Below are 25,171 nucleotides of genomic sequence, written 5' to 3'. Positions count from 1 at the left end.
CAACTCCATGTTCTCTGCCTGTGCAATTCCTATTTTTTGATCCCTTTTCCATCCTTCTCTTTCTCCTTGATTTTTTCACTTCACTTTCACTTCCTATTTACACAGTCTTCTGTTCTTTCCCTTCCTCCAGAACTTTTCTCTCCATCACTTTTCTTTCTGTTTTTCCTGTGTCCTCCTGACTCTACTCCCATAGAAGTGTAACATCATGGAACTGTCTCAAAATTTCTCCACCTGGGGTCTGTCTTGTCAGTTTTGTCTGTGGGCTTTTAATGGAGGAGGCTGTGTGAAAACTCTTGACTTTGGTTCCCACCATAATAGGTCCTCATTTTTGACTGGTCTTTACACAGTACCCTGTTAAACATGAGTCATGGTAGTGAGATCCTACAACAGCATTATTTGTGTGAACTTCACCACTGCATTGCTGTTTCCCCACCACAGTCACTTCACACATTTACACAACTGCTTCCTTTATATATCAATGCTCTGTAATCAACGTATGGTTGATGTTACAGGTTTCTCAGGTTTCAAAGTGAAATAAAATGAGCTTCCTTCCATTTTGAGAATATCCCTTTTAAGAAGTTCTAACAGAAGACACACGTCATTAGTAAATTCACATGCAGCTGCCAGAAGACAGAAAATTCAGAATGGAAATGCGAATGAAATAACAGAAATACTGCTTGTTGTTTGTTCTTAGTGCAACAGCAATGGAAAATATTTAAAAATTTAAATGATTATTTTTAGTTTTGATAAATCAGATGCAATATGGTGGCATTTGCCAGTGTTGGTACTCCAGAGCACCAATCCTTCACAGTTCAAATCCTTCTGGGGTGTAACTGGGATTCTCAGGGTTCTGCTGGGAGTGGGTGTGGGGCAATGCTGTTAGCAGCAGTGGGCAAGCAGCCTTCATTTCTTTTACTGCTAAGCCTAAATAGTTTGCCACTAGGAAAGAGCAAATTACAAAGGTTCAAGCTCCTGGATCAAATATGTCCTTCATTTTGGGATTGGGAACCTTATCCAAAGACTTACAAACATCACTATTTTAGGGGTTTTTAAGCTTCTCCTTTACTGTTATAGCTGTACACTACCAACACTTATGTCTGTACACCTGAAACATTTAAACTCATGCTGGAATATGTACTTGCACTTTCTGGTTCAACTTCAATCCCAAAGGGAGCAGAGGCTCTGCCTCAGCAAAGCTCTTAAACTTCTGTTTAATTTTATGTCAACAGATTGTTCCAGTCTTAAAAATGAGGCTGAAAGACTGAATTAGAGGAGATAACAGAGGAGAATCAGTTGTTATCCTGTGCTATTGACCTGATGAATTCAAAGGTTAGAACAAAGAAGAATTGAAACCATTGTTTCCTTAGTCTCAGATTAGTCATAAAACATGTGTTTTGCTTGTGTTTAAATGCTTTGTCAGAGTGAAGAAGTAGTCTTCCCTCAAAACTTACGTGTATGCAGTGTCTGTGCATTTGGAATCAGACTCCTGACTATTCACAAAAATGTGTCATGGCTGGTCAGCATGGTAAATTGACTCAGTAATGGCAAAGGGCTCCAAGGATCACAAGGTTTGGTGGATTGTTTTGTTTGTATCTGGTTTTCATTAATATCATAGCTGTTGTGGCCACAGAATATCCTATTTGCCTTCTTTGAAAGTAATGACCCTTGAGAATACCCATTTCCAAGAGGACGCTGTATTTTACCATTGTGACCAATTCAACAAATGCCATTGCATTCTGTCTTTATTAATGTTGAGCAGTGTCTTATACCTTGAAGGGCCCTTTGAAATTAGTGACTTAATTGTAAATGAAATTAGTGCTCAACAGTTTTCACTGTTGCTAAATATGTGACTTCACAAACAATGCCATAAAAATTATAAGTATTCTAAAATGTTCCACTTCTTTTGTCTATAGAGTGGGAAGCATTGCACTGTAACTTTAAAATACCAAAAATAATCAAGAGGACATGTTAACCATCTCTTAAGAGTGCTTAATTTCAAAGCCAATAAACTAAGCTGCTGAATTTTTGTCCTTTGTTTTAGCCTGTGATAGTTCTGTTGCATAACTACAATTAGGAAACTTCAGAACACTCCAGAATGTTACAGTATTCTGTGGATGGAAATGCAGGGTTGTTTTTCATTTAGTTTTACATCAGGGAAGGGGCATTGGAATGGCAGCATGTTACCTTTTTTAACATCTAGTTTATGATTCATTCTAAAATATTCTTTCATTTGGAATTAACTTCAGATATTCCTGTTCTGACTAGCAGGGTAAATATTTTAGCAAGGACTTTTTAGAGAGAAATTTTGACAGTAACATACTCCTTCCTTAGTGTTACAAGGGAAGTACATACTATCCAAACACAGAGTTGGCATTTTAATGGAAATGGTTCCAAAAGAATACGTAGAACATTACAAATGTAAAATGCAGTTAATGAAAGAGTATAGAGATGTTTTTCATGCATTTAAATAAAAATGTCTGAATTGAATTCTGAAAATGTCAACAGTGATCTCTGAGCCATATGCTTGTTATTACAATAGTATGTTGTGTACAGGTGTCATTCAGTGAGAAACCACACAGACTGAAAGGGAAAATATATATAAAAGCATTAAGTTAGAGAAGAGACCATGTTACAGAGCCTTTTGTATTACGTTTTTGCCTTGCTTAGAACATATCACTTTTTCTTGCTTTTTGTTTGCACACATAATTCCTGCTGATGTCTAAAACACTTACTGAAGACATAGGAAAAGGAGAATAGAGGCCAAGCTGCGTGGGCTATAGTGAACCAAAACTGAAGAGAGATGCATGCTTCACAGAGGGTTTAATATGAAAATAAACCACAGTTTCTTTGCTTGGTTTCTGGAGCAGAAAGTCACAAAACAAGCAGAAAACTTCTGGTTCTTGATTAAATGGTTAGTTTAGCTTCCTTACGTCTACTCTGAGTGTTTTTCAGCCCTTAACTTCTGTTTCTATGAAAGGAATTTACACCTAGCTTGACTTAGGTTTATCTCTATGAAGCTGGGGCCTTGGAAAACATTTCAGATGTAGTTTTAGCCTTATGTTTGTATTTTGTTCTTTTGCAAATGTGGTAGAGGTAACCTTGATTTGCTAATTAGTGAAGTCATGCTTTATTGTGACAGAAAACTAAGAACAGTCCTTCAGTGAAAATAACAAAGACCTACCCCATGGTGATTGATGAGAACGTTGTACAAGTGAAATGAGCTGGAAAGTCATCATCTTGTCTTTTCCTTTGCCACAGGAAAAGCATAACAGAGAGATTTCTTTTCTTCTGGTCCTGATAAGGAATCTAACGAAGCATAAGGAGAGGTTACAGAGCATGGAAATATGTCACACCCAGCTGCTCACTAGCTTGCAAAGTTGCAGTAAATAATACAGTTGCTATTTAATAAACAAAGGAAAACAGAAGTGCTTTGATAGTGATCCCTAGCCTCTCTCATTTGTCCTTCTGATGATACAGTTTGTTTCTACTTAATTGACTGTAGTTTTGGAGTAACATAGAATTTGATATTGGATTGTATGATTTGTAATTACTTTGTTGTTGTTGGTAAGGAAAACAAAAGACTTAGGTTTCTGGGACCTGTTTCACAAAGTAAAGACATATGCGGTCCAGGTTGTCTGGATAATTGCTACTTTTTTTCTCAGAGGTTCTCCATGAATAGTTACAGTAAAGACACACAGAAATACATGTAGTTTTATTTTCCAGGTTTCATAATTCATAGCATACTTTTCTGCTTGTCACAGGTTACCCTTTTGAGAAGCAATGTTGTGTTTGTCACAAGTTGCATTTTTCATGTGCATCATTTATGACACTTCCTTTTCAAAAGACATATTTCCTGGAAGGAGTTTGTTCCATTGATTGGTTCTTTTTGCACACTAACTTCTAACATAGCAGCGTCTTTTTATTTAAAATGTTGTAGAGTTTGTTTTGTTTAATATTTGGGGAGGTGAAAGGAGGAAATACCCTCTGCCAGTGAAACATCAAAGGCCATCTTCTCCTCACCCAAGAAAGACTGTCAACTCTCACCCCAAGGTAGAGCTGGTTCTTGTCTGCTGTGATAACATTAGGAAATAAGTAGGCTCATGGCTCATTGTGTCACTGTAAGTTGAAGATATGTACTTTTTTTTAGAATTAGTCAAGTGTTCAAAAGAAAACAAGGCAAGGTTTACACAAATGTGTACTAATGTAAATCAGTGTCATTTTGCTCAGAAGTGCAGGGGCTGTGGCACATGTCACTTTGGAGGGACTCAGCAGATGTGTGGGACCATCTCCCACCGCTGCAGCCACAGCAGAGATCACAGTCAGGTCACTGCCTGCTGCAGTTTGTCCTGTCTGAAATCCAGAGAGGGGCTGCTGAGGAATGCTGGGAGCTGGCATCTTCAGTGACCTGCTTTGCCTGGTTGTCACCTGGGCTGTGGAGGCAGCAACCCAAAGAGATGGAGCAGGGCCAAGGCCCTGGGAGTGAGTGTGAAGTGGAACAGGGTGGAGCAGGCATGGCAAGAAGGGTCAGAAATGGGAATGGGGAAGAAAGGGCAACAGTCGCTGTAATAGGACTCATGGAGGGAGGAAGAGAGACATAAAGGAAAAGGTGAGAAATAAGAAAAGAAAGGAGAAAGTGACAGACCATGCAAGTGCAATGGAATGGGTAGCCATTCCCCATGTCTGGTGCTAACAGCAAACTTCCCATTCTTTCAGTGAAAACAAAAGTCTTCATGTATATGCTCTATTCCTCTTGCAAAATGTCTTCTCTTTGCCTAGTCTGTAGGATGAGGGGCTTGCCTGTTTCCCTTTCTAAAGCTGTTGGTTCAGGAGCCATTGTTCTTTTAATTCAAGATAATAGAATTGCAAATTAATTGCTTCTGTAAACACGGAGAGCAACTTGATCTGCTCAGTGCTTCCAAGAAGCTATTATCTTGTTTACTACTTTTAATTTAGGTGTAGGAAGGCATCAGTGAGATGGTCATCCTGAAGACTATTTTGAGAGCTCAGACAATCCTCTAACAGTATTGCAAATCTATATGTAAAGTTCTTAGATGGGAGATTCTGGGCAAGCTGATTCCAGTAGGCCACTGACCCTTCTCAGGTTTTTCTTTGAAGCCTATTTTTTCCTTTGAATTGTTTAAAAAGCAAATCTTCCCTCTTCTATATATCTTTGATTTTCTTCAAGCTTGTTGAGCCTTTATAACTGAAAGCAAAATCCGGTTCTTTGGAGTATTTAACAAACATTAACTAGTTAATCTTTGCCAACACTCATGAATTAGTTAACCATTATTCCTGAATTTATAGTACAGAGCAAGAGAGGCAGCAAAGTTATATGTAGTCTGGTGACTAGACTAGTGTTGAGCCATTTTACAGCACTTCTACAGCAGGAGCATCATGATTCTTCTGCTGTGCCAAGTACACTATGAGCAGAAAAATACAAAATTGAAGCAGCTTTTAAAAAGTACACAGTTGAGCTTTATTTATTATACGTTCCCTGGAGAGATTAGGAAAGGATTGTCTTCTTAGTGTCCTCTGTGTCTGCCTCTTTAATAAGAGCTGTTAACTATGTATTAATGGAGCATCTAACTTTGGAGAATAGTGGTGTTTTGATGCCTGGTGTCACGCTGACATTTTTGTCTCATTGAAGGTTGGTTACATCTCTCTGAAGGTGCTCTTGGTTCCAGCGACTGTGGGAGGAAAACGGGAATAATAAAAAGCAGTGGGACCAGCTTAGGTCTTTGAAAATTGATGGGTAGAGTCCCAGTAACTTCACTGGACTTCATTGTGCCTAATACAAAGCCATCTTTTTCTTCAGTGTGCAAGTGCCATTCGTGACTGTGCTGAATTCCTCCAAGTTTCTACGATGGAAGCTCTCAAAGTTAGGTCCAAACCCTACAGTAACCTTAATTTCTAATCCAAGAAAGTGACTCTGCTGTCCAGCCACCTCCTTTTACAGTGCCTTGAGCCTGATGTATGTCTATAAGCCACAGATATATTTCCTTATGTATCAGGAAATCTCCACACCAGGACTATGTCATAATAAGTTTAAACAAACAAAAATTGCTTGAATGAGTTTATAACTGTGAAGGAGCCATAGGAGTTAAGTGTCTAAGTCTTACTGATTTTAAATTACAGTTGTGTTCCCAATCTCTAGGAAGAGAGATTGACTGCTCTTTTCTCAGTTTTTAAAAAAAAGTGTAACTTGTTTTCTTGTTGCCATCAGATGTTTCGGCAAGAGCCTATGCCCTTTCAGTGGCTACTATTTAAAAAGGCAGCTGAAGAGAGAAGTTAAAGGAACAATCTTGAGCCTTTTGTGTCTAACCAAGGATCTGACAGTTTTCAAAAAAGGTACAAAGGTGCCTTGGATGTATGAGATCTGATCGTCCAAATCCCTTGGAATGCTTCTAAAGGCTCATCCCTTGTTGTTTTGTGTCAGCGTATAAACAAGTCAGTATAAACACTGCAGACAGATTCAATGAGACTTTCTTTAGAAATGTCAGTAATGTTGCCAAGGTGTTGATAGACCATTAGGAAGAGTAGTCTGTCATAAATCTCTGTATATTTACATGATTTGAGTGCTCCTTTGGACCAGAATCCATGTGGTCTGAGCTGTTTGCACATGATTTTGAGCGCATCAAGATGTTAGTCTTTGTTCTGAGGTTAGTCCTTCTTGCACTTAGACAACAACAAAGACCATCATCTTCCAGGGTCTTCTGCATTATTTCTAATGTTAGCTTAAGTTAACAGTCCCTAAGATAAATTTACAGATCTACTCCTCTAAGATGTTTCACCACCTAAGTCCGAAGCCGCTTGTAAAGCATTCTTGATGTATGTGCACAGCGTTGTTTCAGCTTTCTAATCACTGACCAGCTGGCTTGTTAGTGAATAGAGCTGTGGGCCCCTTGCCACATTTCATGTGAGGTCTTGGCTGGGTGGCCAAGCAGGCAGCCTGCAGCCAGTGTCAAAGCAATTCAAGAGGTATTGGCACAGCAGTGTCCCCATTAATTTCTGCTTGTCACATGCTGTCATGCAAGTTACACCCGAGAGGAAATGACCGTTAAAAATAAAAGTACGCTTGTGGCACTTGGTCCCCTCCAGACGTTATCCCCGAGGTTAAACAAGTGGATACAATTAGCTGCTGTCCACAGACAGCTGCAGGGAAGGAGAAGCCGAGATCTGGGCCCCACAGCAACGTGTCCTTCCTGTTAGCAAGGAGTGTTGTTCCTGGAGTTTGGGGAAATTAGGAGGAGCTGTTATGGCCAGTGGCATCAGGAGAGTGCTGGTGAAGAGCTGTAGTGCTGCTGGAGCAGCATTCTTCTTAGAGAAGAGGGTTTGTTTGTTGATACCTTTCCTTGTGAGGACTGGTGTGAGAGGCACAGGAGGATATCAGCTCATCAGTGATTGATAATTTACTGTAGTTTGTCGGTTGTGGCAGGGAGTGTGGCAATGATTTCTGTGCTCTCCTCCCCAAAGCATACTGAAGTAGTTCAAGGGAGTCATGTCCAGCTTTGTGGATGGTTGGAGTGGACTGATTTCTCTGATTACATCAGGAGAGCTTCCTCAAGGATTGCAAGTGGTGATGTCCCAGAATTCATATGGGTAGTAATGCAGAAACAAAGACTCTGAAGAGGAAGGGGCAATGATAGTCCGCAATGAGAAAAGGAAATATGTACGATTAGGAGCAATTTCAAATCTGTTTTTAAAAACTGAAAGTACTAAGGTGATAGAGATAGGGGTGCTATCACAGTGCTCCAGAACACAATGCTCCAGAGCAGATTGATTTAGTCAAGCTAAAGTCTGGATTTTGTCTCAGAAGAAAGAGGCTCACAGCATCAGCTGAAGGAAAAATGTGACTTACCCTGTTGAGAAACATAATGAAGGAAACTGTAATTATATGGAAAGTGTGCTCCAGAATTCAAACTGCAGTGTGACCTGCTGTGATGCTTATATACCAGATTTGTGCTGGTGTCATTCCCTAGATGTGCTAGAAGATCTTCACAGCCGATGCATACAAATCACAGGTGCTGTTTCAAGACATTTGTATGGAACTTTACCAACTGGGTGAGGCAGTAAAGAATTTGAGGATTTCATGATACATTTTTATTCTCATCTCTTTCAGATTGTATGAGAAATAAAAGAACAGAGTAGTAACAACTTGTCAAACCAGGAAGCTCTGTGAGAAACTGCTGTTTCCAGTACAGTTATAAAAAGCTTGTAATAAAAGAAAGGAAGTTTCCCAGAAGGTATTTGGGGATGTCTGAAACTGTGATATCATCATCCAGAGATACAAGAAAGAAACATGAGGGTTTTGCTTATCTAGGCTCAGATCCATAAAATCTGTTAAAAGCTGTGCCTTGTGTTTTTTCTGCAGGGCACAGAGTTGAAAAGTTTGAGCACTGAAAAAGACTGTTAATCACAAAGTTACATTTACCTGCTGTAAAATTTTCCTATACGGGACAAGTCTTGCTAATAGTGCCAGTTTCTGTCAGAATGTTAAAACAAACTTCCCCTCTGTTCAATTCTCATGTATTTTATCTTACAAATACCAGTAGCCACATGGGAAATGCTGTGTATTTCATTTGCGTGTCTGGTAATTCCACTTTGACAGGAATTTTTGGTACACTGAATGACTGAACGTAAGTAGAACAATAATTATGTAGGTTTCTTTTCAGTCATGCATGTTCTTCTCATCAAATATGAAAAATAGCAGATGAAAAAGTATAACTTGAAGGATCTAGATTGCAAACTGACTTGACAGGTGTTGAACTATAAAGTTAGAAATTGATGTGGAAGGACTTACATCAACTTAAATAAAATGCATCCGTGTGTGTACCCAAGCATGTGTATGTACATACATCCCCCAGAGATGTTAGGTAGACATGTTATATACTGAATTTGGTCTTTGAATCACAGCTACTGAGATCAGCATGGGAATCTTATCAGCATTAGGGTTCTGGTAAAACACATCTGCTTAGATTGAAACTTTTACCAACCATAAAATATGAATCCAGGTGCCTGAATTAAGGAGAGTAAACAGAAGGTTACTCAGAGCAGTTCCTTCAACACAGTCAGGTGCATCAATTGTTATAGTCCAGTCCTACTTATGTTGCCTTTGCTGCTGCTGCTGAGCTCTGGTGTTTGAGGAGTGTTTGGAGCACTCCAAAATATGTTTGGTCAGTTTCTCCAGTGGCAGTTCTTTTCTACCTCAAGAGGAACAGTTGGCAAGTTTAAGCAAAGAGACTAGGAACTTGTTAAGCGTGCTGTGGTGGCTGTGGGTTGAGTTCAGTCTATGTATAGGTGCACAACAAGGGAAAACAGTACACTGAAAGCTATGATATACATTCATGGAATTCAGTCATAAGCTTACAGCAATGCAATAGTGTCAGTGAGCCTCAAAGCTTTTCAAGTACTACTGTGGACCTTTGTAATTCAGTTAAAATTTTGTATTTTTCCTGAATCTTGTGCACAGTTGCAGTACTTTTGATTGGGACTGACAGATAATGATCATAATATACAGGCAGGTCTATGCATAATAGTGACATTTGCTATTTTTACCAGGCTGGCTCTGAACTACCTGATCAATTATTGTATTTCAAAGTGATTTATTTAGGACTTTCTAATCTTGATTGCGTTGCTGCTTCCAATAGCAACAAAAGCAGTCTTCTATAGACTCCACTCCTTCAGGTATTTTATCTTTTGAATTGCTGCACAAATAATTCTAGCCATTAAAAAACCAAGCATGGAAAACCAACAAAACACAAAACCAAACAATACAACTACATTCATTTCAGTGTTTATTGCAGTGGACTACTATAGATAGCATTGTCTTCAATGGGATTATTCAGAACATGATAATGTGTGTATACATACATGCATACTTTTGTGAGTGTGCATGTCTGTAGGGTTCTTCATCCTAACAACTGGATAATCCAAAATCCCTTTATAAGCTGTGCTTGCTTTCTTACAAAAGCAGTTTAAAATAGATTAGGGGCTGATAATCGGAATATATTTTAACATATCTTTTAATCTACTCTCAAGTGGATTAAAGTACCTTTTATATGATTAAAATAGTTTTACAATTCAAAGATAATTACACAAGTATTTTAAAATATGTGTAACTTAATTATTTTTCAACAAATTATTTACCTTTAGGGTATCAGCATAGAAAACACAACCAGTTTTTAGACCAATTCCTTGCATGTGCTTATCAGACATTAATAATACACTAAATAAATTTAGAGTATCTTTCTCTGCACAGTTTTTTACTCTATGAACAGAAAATGAATATGTTATCTTGTATAGTAAGGTTGATTAATAGGGCTAAGTGAATAGATCATTTGGATTTATTGTTCTCTTATCAAAACAGTAAACACATTTAAATTGAACATGCTGTGAAGTTCACATTCTCTTGGTACTTCCTAGTTAATTGACAGGAGTATCACAGCAGTCTTCTCTTCTGAGGAATGACCCTTACCCTGTGAATAGTTTTATGGAAGCAATAGGATTACTCTGAGATAAGTAGTTACCCAGTGTAAGGAAGATGAAGAGCTCTGTATCCCATATATGTTTGGTTGGCTCATGGTTGAGTCCTGAGAAGCTCTGATGTGGCTAGGAGAAGGAAAAGACAGCCTCCTCATCCCCTTTCTGAATGCCCTGCAGGGAACTGATCAGAATAGCTTTCTTCTGAGAAAAGGAGCAGGGCATGAGGGCAGGGATCTGTCTGCCTCTTACTGAGCCCCGGCCACTGCATTGAGCCAGCTGCATGTAGAAGAGTCTCCTGCAGCTCCACAGACAGTGGCAAATTGCATCTGCCCCCACCATCACAGTCATGGCATTCTAGATAGGTTGATGTGATGGGTTCCCAGCCCAGTGTGAGGACAAAAATTTAAAAAGAGAATCACTGCATTTAACAGGGAATCACTGCATTATTGCTAATGCCTTTGGGATTCAGTGTAACAACATTAATCATGTCCTTTGCTATTCATGTATCTGTACTGTGTAATTCCTCAGGAATGCCATTGTTTTTTTGGCATTAATTAATGTTGACTGTTTGTTACAAAGTATCACCATAGAAGGGCTGTAATTATTCTGCTGCAGAAATAGGCTTCAGAGAATGGGACAGCTCTTTTAACTTTCATTCCAGCATGTGTAAAATCTCCCTTTAAATTGGAAGCAATTCAGTGATTGGGGATTCTGTATAACTAAGTAGGATATGAGAGAAGCCTCATCTTCTCCCCTTCTGCTCTGAGAAGGTCCTATTGTAGTGAGAGGCAGTGAGCCTTTTAATGAAACTACCTTGACTGATTCATCGCACATTGCTGTCTAAAACTCATCCCCTTTGTTTACACTTGTGGTTGTCTTTTGCGCAAACACTCCTACAGGAAATGTTCAGGATGAGTATTCCAACACCTGCCATGTAAAATAGGGACATTCCATTCTGCTCAGCAAAAAGAAAAACGAGTTGCAGATAGACAGAAACTTTGGGTGAAGGATGCAACTTGTGAAGGTGCATGAGATACTCCACAGAAGAGTAGGAGAAGTGTTAGGAGGAGCCAGAAGATTGTTGTGCTTTACAAAATATTAGCATAGAAATAGAGTAGAAAGAGGAAAATAGGCAAGTTAAAAAAAAAACCCCAAAAATGTATAAAACCTGTGTGTTGGTACAAATTTAGGGTCTATTGTAGTTTGCAAGGCTCTGCACTCTGTTATTTTTATTTGATGACACAACTGAGTATATTTGTGGCTTCCACTGTATTGCTCTCTTTGGTATTAGGAACTCCTATCACTCTAATGACGGGCAACCTTCTTAAAGGTTTTTCTTTCTTCACATTGTCGCCAGTAGAGGAAAAGCATGAGCTTCACAGAGCAAGCACACAGTCATAAGTGTATGTTACCTCAGGGTGCATGTATTCTCTGAAGATATATTACTCTTGGTGTTTTCCTTCAGGTTGCATCTCACTTTTCTTCCCCTTTACCAAGACAAAACCTAGCATCCATACTTCACCATGGTGGGGGGTTAGCCTACTCCAGCAGTCAGACTCCCATCCAGGCACTCACTGACTTCTTCCATCTCAGCTATAGAAAGTAGAGAGGAACGAGCACGAAAACTCATGGACTGGGATAAGAGAGAAGGATTGCTTACCAAGTACCATCATGGGCAAAATAGATTTATCCTGGGGAAAATCAACTTAGTCTAATGCCAGTCAAGATAGATACTTGCTAGTTCAAGCGGTGAGCAAAAAAAGAACAGGTATTCAAGGAGTACCTCCTCATGCTTTTTCCAGGTTGTACGTCACTTCTGAATCTTCCCAGCCCAAGCAGCACAGCAGCAGCTCCTGTGTCCTGCTCCTTCCTCCTCACGCTTTGTGCCTGCTGTGCCCTAGGTCATCTCCACAGGCTGCAGTTCCCTCAGGAGTGTCTGCCATGTGGATAACTGCTCCACCCTGGGCTGCTTTCTCTTTCTCCTTTCACTTCTCTTCCTCCTCTCTCACCTTGGTGTTTCCTGTGCAGTTTCTCACTCCCTTTCTTCTCTTCTCCTCTTGCCCTACAGCCTTTTCTGCCCTTGAACCTTTCTTCTTGGAGGCACCACGGTCCTGGCTGGGTCCATCGGAGCCGGCTGGAGCTGAGTGTGTGTGGCAGGGCACAGCCCCTGGTGTCCCCTGGCTGAGCCCCTGCAGTCCTGGCTGCTGGTCCTAGGCACTGACACTGAGACCAGCTCCATGGTTTCTTTTGTCTTTGAGTAGATACTTGAATGTTTTGGTTGACAGCCATGCCATCCTCTTTTGAGTTAGCCAGGCAGAGAGTCCTCCAGAGAATCTTGACAGGTCTTAAACAAGCGGAAAGTTGCTGCGGATAATGGACAGGTATTTTTCCTGGGAGTCAAGATGGTGGGTGACTCTTAAAGGATCAGAGTGGTATTTGAAAGCCAACAGCTTGGAAGGGATTTACGGATCAGATACTGAAGAGGTTTAAGAGGGGGCAGTGAAGCATAGAGTCAAGAGAGGGGCTAGGACAAGGTGGAGACAAAACTGTAGAGGAAATCAGGGCTTTCTGTTCCTGCTGCCTCAGTCAGGAAACGTGAGCCATGAGTACTGCCTTTGGCAGAGGCAGCAGAAGCAGCTGCTTAGCCTAGCCCAAGCCCAGCCCCATCATATCACTGATGACACAGGAAGAGTAGGCAGGATATTTTTCTGAGTATTATTGAGATTCATGACATAATATGGTGTAGCTTGAAAAGTTCATCAGAATTTGGTCCTGACATTCGGAGCTGATAAATTCAGTAAATGTCAGACTGAGCAATCATCATCAATACCTTATATGGTGGAACAAGGAGAGGTGCAGCATTTTCATAACAAATTTGACTCCTGTTTTCATAATGAGACTTTAAAAAATTTAAAACTACATCTTTTCCTCTAAAGAAGTTGTACTTGTTCATTGCATCCCCAAATAGTTTGCAATTTTCAGTTTTCAGTTGAGTTACAGGTGAATATTTTAAATTTGCACATAGATGGCATTGAAAATGTAACCTGAAAAAGAAAAAGAAAAGTAAACCTGTGATTGTCTGAAAGTAATTGCAGTGGGATAATATGTGCATGTATCTTCAACCTGAGCAACAGCTAACTATCATAGGTTTTGTGATGGCAGAAATCTCTAATCTGAAACAACAGGCACATTCTGCGCCTTTGTTTGCAAACATGCAACATCCAAAGAGCACTGATAAACATCAGTAGAGGTTTGATCATGACTCATTAGAGCTTCTTCCTTCAATCTCTTAGGACACAAAGGTTTTTGTTTGCTGCATAGAATTGATCATTTTTCAATTAGCTTTTGAAATATGATTGTCCCAGTAATTCCAAAGTGTGGTATGCCTTTCTACTACAGAAAATTTCTCAGGGAAAAACAGACATGGAAAAAACTAATCCTTGAGGCACATGAAGACTCTCCTGCAGTTATTTCTAGAACTGGGTAATTGAGATAATACTGGGTATTCGTCACTAATAAAAATGGATGCATTTCCGTTAGATGAGTGAAATTATCCTGATTTAATTAGGTAGTGATCTGGCTTGTGCATGTTTACAGCCTTTATCCAATTTGCTAGCAAAGGTTAGTATCTTCTGATATTAGTTACAGTGTCAAAGAAAGCACAGATCCCAGACCCTGCCTTATGTTTCTTGCAAGTGGCTGACCAGGTGAATGAAATAATTTTCCAAAAGCAAGGCCTGATGGTTTTTGACTGGGTTTGCCTGCATCACAAAATTTTAAGCTGCTACATTTGATATTCTTTATTTAAAGTTCATAATAATAAGCCTATGTTGTGATTTTGGCTTCTGCTCTAACTTGCTGAGCATTTAAAAACAGGGAATCACAAATAGCAAACAGTCTTTCTACATCCAAGTGCCCTTTTTTACAGACACAAAACTTTGGGTTGTTCTTCCAGATAATTTTGAACTGAAATCTGTTAATGCTGATCATAGAAAGTAATGAGTGTAATCAACAGTCCAACCTGAATACTGGAAAACAGTTTATATGGACTAACCCTGAATTTCCTGGAAGAGGAGATACGGCACTTTCTTCCCTCCAGTTGCTCTTCTTCTTTCTAACACCTTTTAAATTTACACTTTCCCAGTTCACTTTTCTGCAGCATGTTTTATTTTTTGTGTGTGAAGAGAACTTCTGTAAATGATATTCATTTTTTGAGTCCTATGGGTAGAGAGGGAGATATACCAGTTTCCATTTTCAAATATTTTCTTTTTTTACCTGTGGGTGGAAGAAAACTCTGAATTTAGAACCTGAAGACATTGCTTGAATCTTGAAATGAGCAGAGCAGAATTTTGTTATGCTGAGCTTCAGAAAGAAAGTTGAAACAAAACCAGCATCAGTTGTTGGAAAAAATATTCTTGATATGTTTGGTAACTGCCTGAATGAGTTTACAAATGAATGGGATACATAAATGTCACCAGAAAGGGACTTGCCAGGGTCTACTGACTAATACTTCAGTTCTTTAAATAATTTTTGTATTTGATACTGTGTCAACATGGAATAAAAAAGAAAAAAAATGGCCTAAATTCAGTGAAACAACTAAGTTCTTATTTAAAATAACCATATTCCTAAATGTTGTTGGCATGTTCTTCATGTCTTCAAGACTGATCCAAAGACTTTTAGGATTTGGTAAAAAAATGGCACAGAGTGACCAGATATTGCATACATTAATTCTGCTGATGACTGAAACCGGCAGAGCTGTAGCCCAAGTTCTTACAAATTTCTGAACTGCAAAAAAACCTGTATAAATACAGGAGGTTTCAATATAGTTTGTGTATTTCTTTTCAAGTCCAAACTGTATTATACCAGTTGCCAAAATGATCAGTTCCCAATATTTTTCTGGGGAAGTAAAGGAAATAGAAGACATCAGCTAGCAGGAAATGGAGTTCACCTCCTTCCTTCAGACGTGATAATAATTTAATACTGTCAGAGCATCCATAATTTCTTGGTAAAATCTCCGTAATTGGGATCTTTAAATAAAAGCTGATTGCTTTATGAGCTGGCTGTATACAGAAATTGCCTTGTTTTATCAGAGGTCAGGTGAGAGCTTCCAAACTTAATATCTATATATTATGTAATATTTTCTATATAAAGGCTCAGGAAACATTACAAGAAAGGAATAATTTTGTATTAAGTTACTTCACAATATCTCCAAAGCCTACCCTAAAAATGCATCCAACTTAACCAATATTATCAAGCCGAATGTTTAGAGCTATTTTTATACCCATGTTCAGATATAATTCCTTTCAGTAGTGTGCTTTGACTGTTTACTTGCAACATCCCCAAGTCCACAGAGATGAACAAAAGCAACCAACCTCAAGTTATCCTTCCTCCCTTTTCTTTTTCATGCCATGCCCTTCTCCAAGATGATTTTGGTTGCTAACAACAGGATTGGAGGACACCCTGCTACGTGGCATATGGAAAAGGCCGATGTCACCAGCATACACAGAACTGCAGTTTCATGAGCTAAAGCCAATTACATGCAGAAAATAAACTTCTTTCTCCATTTGTTTTCTTTCTTATTGCAGCATCTTCTTGTAACTGCCTGTTCCGCAAATATAATTTTCAAGTTGACAGTATCCTTCTAATTTGGAATGCAGGGGATTTCTAGTATTTGGTTTTGAGTCTGCTGGTTCATTCTTTTCACATTACTAAGATTGTCAAAACATGAATAAGATAAAATAGTTTCTTCAGCTGTGGAAATGTCACGGAAGATTGTATTTGAACTATAACAAAACAGAAATAAGAATCAGAATTATGATTATTACACTGTTTTAGTGCTAAACTTTCATCTAAAGGTAATTTCTGTCCTATTCAGTAAATACTATACAACAAGTTTTGCCAAGTGAACTTTTTCCCTCTATAACAATAAATAAAATTAAATTTGCCATTTAAGCAGTTTTTCTGTTTGAAACAGGTCATTGTGCCTGTTAAAACGAATGATAAAAATGCACTTCACCATGGAAGGCCAGAACAATAGCCGGTGAGAATACAAAGTGGCATGTGGTTTAAAGTTAAGAGCAAAAACTGCTATGTATTTTTCTTAGTTGGACAGCATTCTTTTGAAGTTGTCCAGGGATTTAGAAATATACTTTTGCTATTTTTTAAAGTATATTGATTAATCTTTATACTACTGTTAATCAACCTCAGATAATTCAACTAGAAACCATACATTAACTTGATAAGAACATTGGTTCATTTCCATTCATTCTAGCAACATCCTGTCCATTTTATATTAATAGTTGGTGTTATGTCCTATGCACGTATTTAAGTCAATGTTTATTAAATTATTTTTTCAGATTATGACAGGGGATTTACTTGTTTGCCTGCCACCTTGTCTTGATAACTGCATATTGATTTCTTCTTTATATATAGGATATGATGCTTCAGCTGTTTCGGGGACTGGATTTTCTGCATTCTCATCGTGTGGTGCATCGGGATCTGAAACCCCAGAATATCCTTGTAACCAGCAACGGGCAGATAAAGCTAGCTGACTTTGGCCTCGCACGAATCTACAGTTTTCAGATGGCTCTTACCTCAGTGGTGAGTTTCTGAAGGCTTTTGTTTTTCTGTTAGCATAGCAGTGTGAACCATGTCTGCAACTGAAGTTACTTGTGTCTCTGAAAACAATTGCTTTCCAGCTTTTCCAGGATTGAATTTGTGGTGATTATCTTATAATCAGGTAATCAGTTACTGACTACTGGCTCTAATTCCATCATGACTGATTACAGAGGGATAAGTATGTGCTAGTTTTCTGAAACTCCCATCTGTTAAGCTTCTGTAGTGATACTGTCTTCCTGTGTAAATTAAGTTAGACAGGTATGGTTAAAGTTTCTGAAGTATCCATTTTGAGATAAAGCTCTTGCTGAATCCCAGGTATTTTGCCTGAAAAAAACCCACAGATACTTGTGAAAATGCCACGCCATCGTGCTCTGATTTTCCACCTCTGTGAATATGCATTCAGTGCTTCCTTCCATATGTTACTGAATTATTCCGAATAGGGTTGCGCTGGAGGAAGCTCAGGTGGACCTGAGAGCCAAAATCACAGCTGTTTCCCAAGCCAGATGCTAAAGAGGACCCCAAGTATCACCAGGTCTCCTGCCACTGTTGCCCCTCTCCCACCAGCTCTCTTGGTTGTCCTTGGCTCAGACATGAGCTCACTTTTAGATTTAGCTCTCTCCTCCATTAATGCTGGAGAAACCCTGCCAGCTCCTTGCTTTTTGACCCCATTTCCACGCTTGCTGGCCCTGCCCCCAGAATCAGCTGCTGTAGCTTGGCTCAGCATCTCTGGAGCATATTGAGGAGCTGCCATGCTGTGTGCATGTTTGGTATCTCTAGGGTTTGTTGCCTGTTCATGATTTTTTTGTTTTCTTTTTCTATTCTGAGTATCCCAACTGCCGTGACAGTAGCTCTCATAATAAAGACAGAAAAGGCAGAACTGCTGAAAAGAGAAACTGAAAGGATCCACTTTGCATTTTACACCATACTGTAAAATTACCTGGCTCATGTTGACAAGAATTCGTTCTCATTGTTAGTTTGTGCAAGGGTCTTCCCATTGTGTGTGATGTAACTATGGCCATCTGGCTTCAGAGTGAACAAAGACAGGAAGCAGCAGAAAATTACATCATCTTGGGGAAGAATCCTTGTCACATAAAACAGATGTAAACCTGTGTTTTAGGGCTAGTTTTTTTCATTGCCTGTAGGATGTAGTCTAGTCCGAAGGTGAAAGAATCTGGCTGGGAAGATTGGTAGTGTAACTCACAGCAGAAGAAAAGAACAGAAAGGTTCTTCCTGAATTGCTCATATTTTGTTTCCCAGCTACCACTCAGTAGCAGCTTCAAGGAGTGTTTCTGTTGATGCATAAAATCATTTCAGCTAAAATTGCAGAATGCCACAAGGTTTGCAGAAGGACATATTTGAAAATTTCCTCATTTCATATGCATGAAATGAGGAAAAAATACCTACAGAACTGAGCAGGCGTTTTTCCATGACCATGTAACCTTCTTAGGAAGGAAGTTTAAAACACCCAGAAATCCACCACAGCAAAAGAGAACGCTGCCAGGATTGCTTTGTAAAGTATGTGCATTTGCTCAAATATCTAATACTTGCCTGCTAGAAATCATGTGTTAAAACCCATGAGCTGGTACTCTTGGTGCTGCTGTGAACAAGAGATGTTTGGCCTAAGGGATTATCCACATTCAAGTTTATACTATGTTCAGATAAGCATCCAAGTGTCATTGCAGCTAAGCTAAAGAATATTAAAATAGTTGAATTATTCTGTGATCAGGGATAAATCAAGTATATGTGCATAGATGTAAGTAAAAAAGAGGCAAAACCGGCTATGACATTGGTATTCTTCAGTTGAAAAATTAATAGTTTCAAAGTTAGTTAAAAGTTAATAAGTATTTTAAAACAGTTTTCAACATCTTCGAAATAAACTTGTGTCTGAGTACATAGCAAACTATAGGGGTGTGTTGCTTAGATGTGATAAATGTGGTATGGTTTTAAATGTCAATCTTCACTGCTCCTACAAAGTGATTGCAGGTTAGAAACTTGTATTAAATGTGTTTTTGCTGTCAATTTTCCTTTTCTGATTTTAACTTCCACCTTTGCCTAGCTGCTTAGGTGTGCAAATGCTGCTTTGTTTTTACCTCTGTTTTTACCATTGAAACCTAGTAGAGGAAACACAGCTAAACAAAGCAGCTCCAACCCCCTAAACTTCTGTTTTTTAAACATAAAGACATTCTTGACTTTACTATCACAAAAATAGTCTAAATTGCAGATAGTCATCAGACAGGGAGTAAACTTTCATGGGCTTCAGCAAGACCAACTTGTTTTGAAGCATTTGCAGAAAAAATGTGTTGCATTATAAAAGACAGAATATACATATATCAATTAATAAAAGTCAGAGCTTGCAAAGATTTGCTTTGGGTAGTGATAGTGCAGACAGCCCAGTGATAAAAGACTGTCACTGTGATCAATACAAGGGCTCTGCAGCGTTTCCTTCAGAGGAGAAGCTTGCTGCAAGATAAACTTCAAGAATCATCTTTTGAAGTATCAGACCATTCCCAAATGCATCCTCATTCATTGCTCACAAAGAACCTCTTCAGATGGGACAAAAAGAGCTTGCCATGAAAGTAGCCCAGTAAAAACTGATCCAGCCCAAGTGCTGTGGGTGCAGCAAGTGGTAACTTCAAAGCAGTCTCTCTCTAACAGCTGGTTATTTACACAATGCTGAAGAATCCTTCTGGCAGACCGGTAGTGCAGGCATATTGCTGTCATTTAAAGAAACCTCTTGATATTTCTGTCAGTGAATGAATGAATTAATGAATAAAAGATTGAAACTAAGGTTACCCGGGCTGGGGGGGCCAGGGTGGAGATCACTGCTCCCAGCCGTGTTCAGCCTGAAAGCTGATATGAGGCTGGAATAACAGCACTAGGAAGAATGAGGCTGGGCGGGGGTGTCTGAGCTGGTGGAGGGCAGGGCATGCTTTTGGTTTTGTGCAAAGTTAGACTCTTTTCCAAGTGTTGGTCTTGGCCCTTGGGGAAATTTTGAATAGCCTTGTGATAACAGAGAAGCTCCATAGGACAGAGGAGGTAGATTGATGTGACTGTAATTTTAGAGTTGGATAGCAAAAGCTAATGAACTGTCACATTTTTCCTGGTGCAGAAAAATGGGTGCTCAGTGCTAACTTCCTCTGAGCAAAGGAGCAATTGGGTGTCTGGAAAATCTGAAGTTGTGTTATAAAAAAGGAATAATCCATTTATCTATTTCTGATGACTTTTGACCGCATTGAAGAAAGGAAATGAAGCTGAATCATGGCATATAGGAATGTTAAGTGAGATAAGTGCATGCAGTTGTGATCAGAGCATCTAGGTGGAGCTGGGGCTATCCAGCTCTTAAAACCTGGCCTGTATCAGGATCTTGAGTGAAACTGAAAAATGTTAGTGTTTGTAACACACTAATAATACTTTCTTTGAAAACATGCATGCTTTACCTTAGATGTCAGCACACTGAAGGGTTTTTTTTCCCATGATATGCCAACAAAATTGGTTTATGTCTTCCTTTTTTTAAAAAAAACCACTTTTTTTCAGATTTACCCAACACAGAAGGGAGAGTAGATCACTTTTTCTACTGATGCTATAAGTTGTTGAGTACTAGACCCAACTAAATACATTTTCTGAAAAGAGAGGACGCAAAATATTCTGCAGTTACTTTCAGTACATAATTTTAGATTATGCTAGTATTTTATTTGAGTATTTCTTCAGGATAAAAACTTTCCATCCATTTCTGGCAGTCACTTCAGCGCAAATGGTTTACATGTCACATCATGCAAGAACTTGGATTTCATTTTGTTGGTATAGTAGCAAGGGAGCATAAAATAATTTTCACTAACGGGGCTTACTCTCTAAAAACAAATATGTAAGTTAGTTACAGCAACAAACCCAAAAAATGACAGAAGAACTCTCTTCCAAAAAGAAATGAGTACTTCTCTGTTTCCTTCCCACTGTTGCATCGTAGTTTTCCAGTAAATGCTCTCCATTAGTAAATAATGTAAATGTAAATGGTTGTCTGAGGCAATATGATTGATGAGAGCACAGACAAATTTTTTTTTTCTTTGCCTCATTTTTTGTCATCTTTTTCCTCTTTTTAATGGCCACCTCTTCCAAGTCTTTTGCAGTACAGCTTTAACCTGAGATCCATTGAGGATCCCTAAATGGATCTGATTCAGCAATCTATTTAAAGCTCCCAGTTACCATCAGACATCGGAGGACACCTATGGAAATTAAGCAACCACCTGCCACTGGTTAAACTAAGTGTAAAGAGTGTCCTAATGAAATCAGTACACTGAGACTTGATTTTATCTTGTGCATGGTTTAAGAAGGTCATAACTCTTTCCCCTCTGACTGGTGGAAGTTGCACTGTTTTGATGTGCCCTTCCCTTCAGTGTCGTGGGGAAGCATGTCACCTGACGTCTGGGCCCTCATCCTCAGTTCTTTCATTATGGTGCATTTGTCTAGTCCCTGAAAAGGAAAATGAGACACAGACAGGCATCCAGTGGATCAAAATAAGTGGGTTTGGGCTTTTCAGTGCTGCTTCTGGGAGTTTGTGGCTATTTAGAAGTGCAGTAAGATCAAAATTGTTGTCTTATTTAAGGAAAATCTCTCTTCCCTACTAATACACAGTTCTGCATGAAAAGTCTATGTGTCTGGCTTTGTGAAAAAATTTGTGAATTTTTCAGATATTTTAACATCTGGTGGGATCTTTATTGCATCCTCCCAACACCCTCTAGGAAGGTTATTTCCATCACATAAAATGAGTCATTTATCTCTGGAGTCATCTTAAGAACAAAAATCATTATCAGCATGTTGACTGTAAGGTCTGCAGATAACCAAATACATTTTAAGATATATTTATGATGCCTTGACTCAGATGAGATTTTCACTAAAAAAACCCAGATTTATATGAAAATAACGATGACAAAACAGATCATTCGGTGTCACAATATTAATCAAACGGCAGTATGGAAATACACATTAACAAAGTTAGGAAATTAGAAATTTCTTACTTATGTACATTATAATCATATAAGATAATTTTCAAAACCAACTTAATTTTTGTTGCTTATCAAAAGAACCTTTAAATTTTTAAGGCTTGTCTGGAAGAGTTGTGCTACCTGCTCTCACAGAGTCAGAGGGTTTATAACAAGGTTGGTAACTTCTAGAGACATGTTCTAGAAATAATCTACAGGTGCTGTTTCACAGTGTAAGTAGATGTAACATTTCTACTGCTGCTGAAAGGGTGGCCCTGCTTTTGACTGCACGCTTCCCTTTCTTTAGCATTACTGGTTGCTCCCTTGCAGTCTGACTGAAAATGAACCCTGTATAAAGTAGTTACTAATTTCCAGGTGGCTTAGTAGATGCAAATCACTGCATGGGCACAAGACTGAAAGCACTGACGCGCAGGGAGGGGGAGCAGAAGGATGGGGACATCCACTCCCTGGGCACCACCATCTGAGATTGGTGGGGTCAGTTATGGAACCACATCTGAAGTGTTCAGCTGAGGCCTCGAATAACTAAAGTAACTCAGAGGTGGAAATGTTTTTCAATACCTCGCAGTTCATGCTGATTTACCCTGTTCTGAAGGTGTTAGGTGAACCAGCCAGCTGGTTCATTTAAGGCTATTATTGTATCTGACTGTAACAAAACTTCTAAGGGCATCTGTATCAGTGTTTGAAGTGTTTTTTACCCCCACGGTGCCAAGACCTGCATTCGGCGCCCTGTGCTGTTCCTCTGCAGCTGATGCCAGGACTCACCCCTGAGACCTGTCAGGAATGCAGGGAATGCAGCCCTCTGCTCTGATTCAGACCCAGGTTTATCATGAACCACAAAAAGCCTATCTTTTAATCTTTCAAAGAAAGTAAATTATTTCACAGTAAACAAGCAAATTGGCTTCACATGAGAATATTTTCTGTGCCCTTTTCCAGAAAACCCCTTTCCAAAGCTGCAGAGATTAGAATATGTGATATGTGAGGACAGAGGTTGTCCACACTGAGCTGAGTTTTGCATGTTTTGCAACCCTGCAGCTGCACCAGTGCAAGCCTGCAGAATAAATTTACCTCATCCTGGTTAAAAGAAAAAAAAAAAGGAAAATAAGGGCAATTTTGAGCACAGTTTATATCAGAACAAAGGAGGTTTCTGCTGGGCTGGACCAAAGGTTGACTGTGTGCTCTATCAAAGGGTAATGTTTAAGAGAGGGTGCTCAGGAGGGAGAGAAGATAAAGCTCTCAACAATCAGAAATGTAGCAATTTCCAATTCTACAGCTTGTATCTAGATCATTGTCTAAAAAATTACTGAAGTACCCATCTTTCATAAACTAATCTGCTTGCTTTTTGAACCATTTCTACTTTGAGATGCTGTTTACTTCGGCACTGTGAGAAAAGCTTTTTGTTTTGTTTTAGATCTGACACCTGGTATTACTTAGGTTCCTCTTAATTCTGCTTTTCTGAGGCATTGCCTTTTCACCTCAGGGTGAAAATTGGTGTCATTTTGCAACAGCACAGTTCCACTGGTGCAAGAAAAATGTACTCAGTGGAAATAGGCCTTCACATGTTGATGTTAAGATAAAATAGCATTCTTCTCTTCTCTTCTCTTCTCTTCTCTTCTCTTCTCTTCTCTTCTCTTCTCTTCTCTTCTCTTCTCTTCTCTTCTCTTCTCTTCTCTTTCACTTAATAAGACACAGTAGATGTGAGTAATGGTACAGTACTGCATTAGACATTTCAAAGAAATACCTGGTGAACAGACTTTAGGATGTAGAACTGACTTTATAAGGAACAGGCCATGCTCAGTCTGCTAAAAAAATCAGGGCAGAGGTTGTAAAAGAGAGAAAGGAAGGGAGAAAATCACTACTGCCTATTTTCTCTATGTTATAAAAGAGCATCCTGCTTTTGTGTGACCATACTTCTGTCTCCTGTTTTCAGATGTAAAAATATGTGGTGCATTTCCCCCACCCAGTGATTTACATCTTCTTTGTACTATTTTTCCGTTGATTTAAGTGGCTCTGTTTTTACATCTACTCCCAGAGATAATTGAGTGGGCTGGATTGTAAAAACAATTTGATTGTTTGACAAGGTCTCTCCCTGTGTATTTACAAAACTGTTCCCACATAATTTCAAACCATCCTGAAACACTAAAATACAGCCTGAGGTTATGTTCTTATCAGAGCACGCAGAATAAGCAGGCATGGGCCTGTTTGGTACTTGAATGTGAGACATTCAAAGCAAGAGGAGCAGACCAAGCAGCAAACTGTCCTTGGAGCTCCTGCTGCTCCAGAGTGAAGGCAGGTGTCCGTACAGTGCTGACAGAAATGCTCTTAGGGCTTAATGTGTAATAAAAATGAGTTGTTGGCACTTTTTTGCAGTGGCAGGGAAGTAACTGTAAATGTTCTCTTCAGGCTGGCCAAAGTCCTGCTGTAGGAGGCTTTTCTAATTGAGAATTCCCTTGTACAGGTACAGCCCAGGAAATTCCTCTTAGCCTAACAATATTTAGTACTTGTTCAGCATTGCTGGTGTGGAATTCTTGAGATCAGAAGAAGAGCTGAGAAATCATCTAGTCCAGTGAAACAAGTAAGATTGTTCTCTGTTGCATTTGTGATGTTTTGCCCATAACTTTAATGTGCCCAGAAATAGGGTTTTCATCACCTTCCCATGGGAGCCTGTTCAAAAGCCTCTATATAATCACTTTCAGATCACTTTTTCCTTGATGTCCAGCCTTCAATGTCCCATTCTTAATTTAACTCCATTATATTCCTTGTTATTGTAGGCTAAATGGTAGCAGATGACCAGTGCCGTGTATTTGCCTTAAAGAGGTCAGTTACCTATAGCTGTAATACATTCATCCTTGCAAAATGTGGTGAGATAACTAATTTGATAAATAGTGGAAGTATATTAGCCTCAGATTTTCCAGATTTCAGTAAATTACAGGTCACCAAAGAATTCAACTAGATTTCTCTAGATTTCCCATTTTCAGCATTTCAGTGGATAAATCCAGACAAAGATAGGTTAGACTAAAAGATTTACTGAGCTACAAGATTAATTCCTCAGCTTTGGGACCTTACAAATGGCTTGGTAG

At 39.1% G+C, this 25,171-nt stretch overlaps 1 protein-coding gene across 1 annotated transcript in view; it reads left to right on the top strand.

Moving 5' to 3' along the window:
• CDK6 (cyclin dependent kinase 6) overlaps positions 1-25,171 on the top strand; it is a 136,298-nt gene that overhangs the window by 39,856 nt on the left and 71,271 nt on the right. Inside the window, exon 4 of the mRNA XM_058821055.1 lies at positions 16,915-17,082. Within this exon, the coding sequence (XP_058677038.1) occupies positions 16,915-17,082 (168 nt within the window). The remainder of the gene's footprint in view (positions 1-16,914; positions 17,083-25,171) is intronic.

The sequence above is a fragment of the Ammospiza caudacuta genome, chromosome 1, assembly GCF_027887145.1.
Source record: "Ammospiza caudacuta isolate bAmmCau1 chromosome 1, bAmmCau1.pri, whole genome shotgun sequence".
NCBI lineage: Eukaryota > Metazoa > Chordata > Aves > Passeriformes > Passerellidae > Ammospiza > Ammospiza caudacuta.
This window is presented reverse-complemented; position numbering and strand designations above follow the sequence as displayed.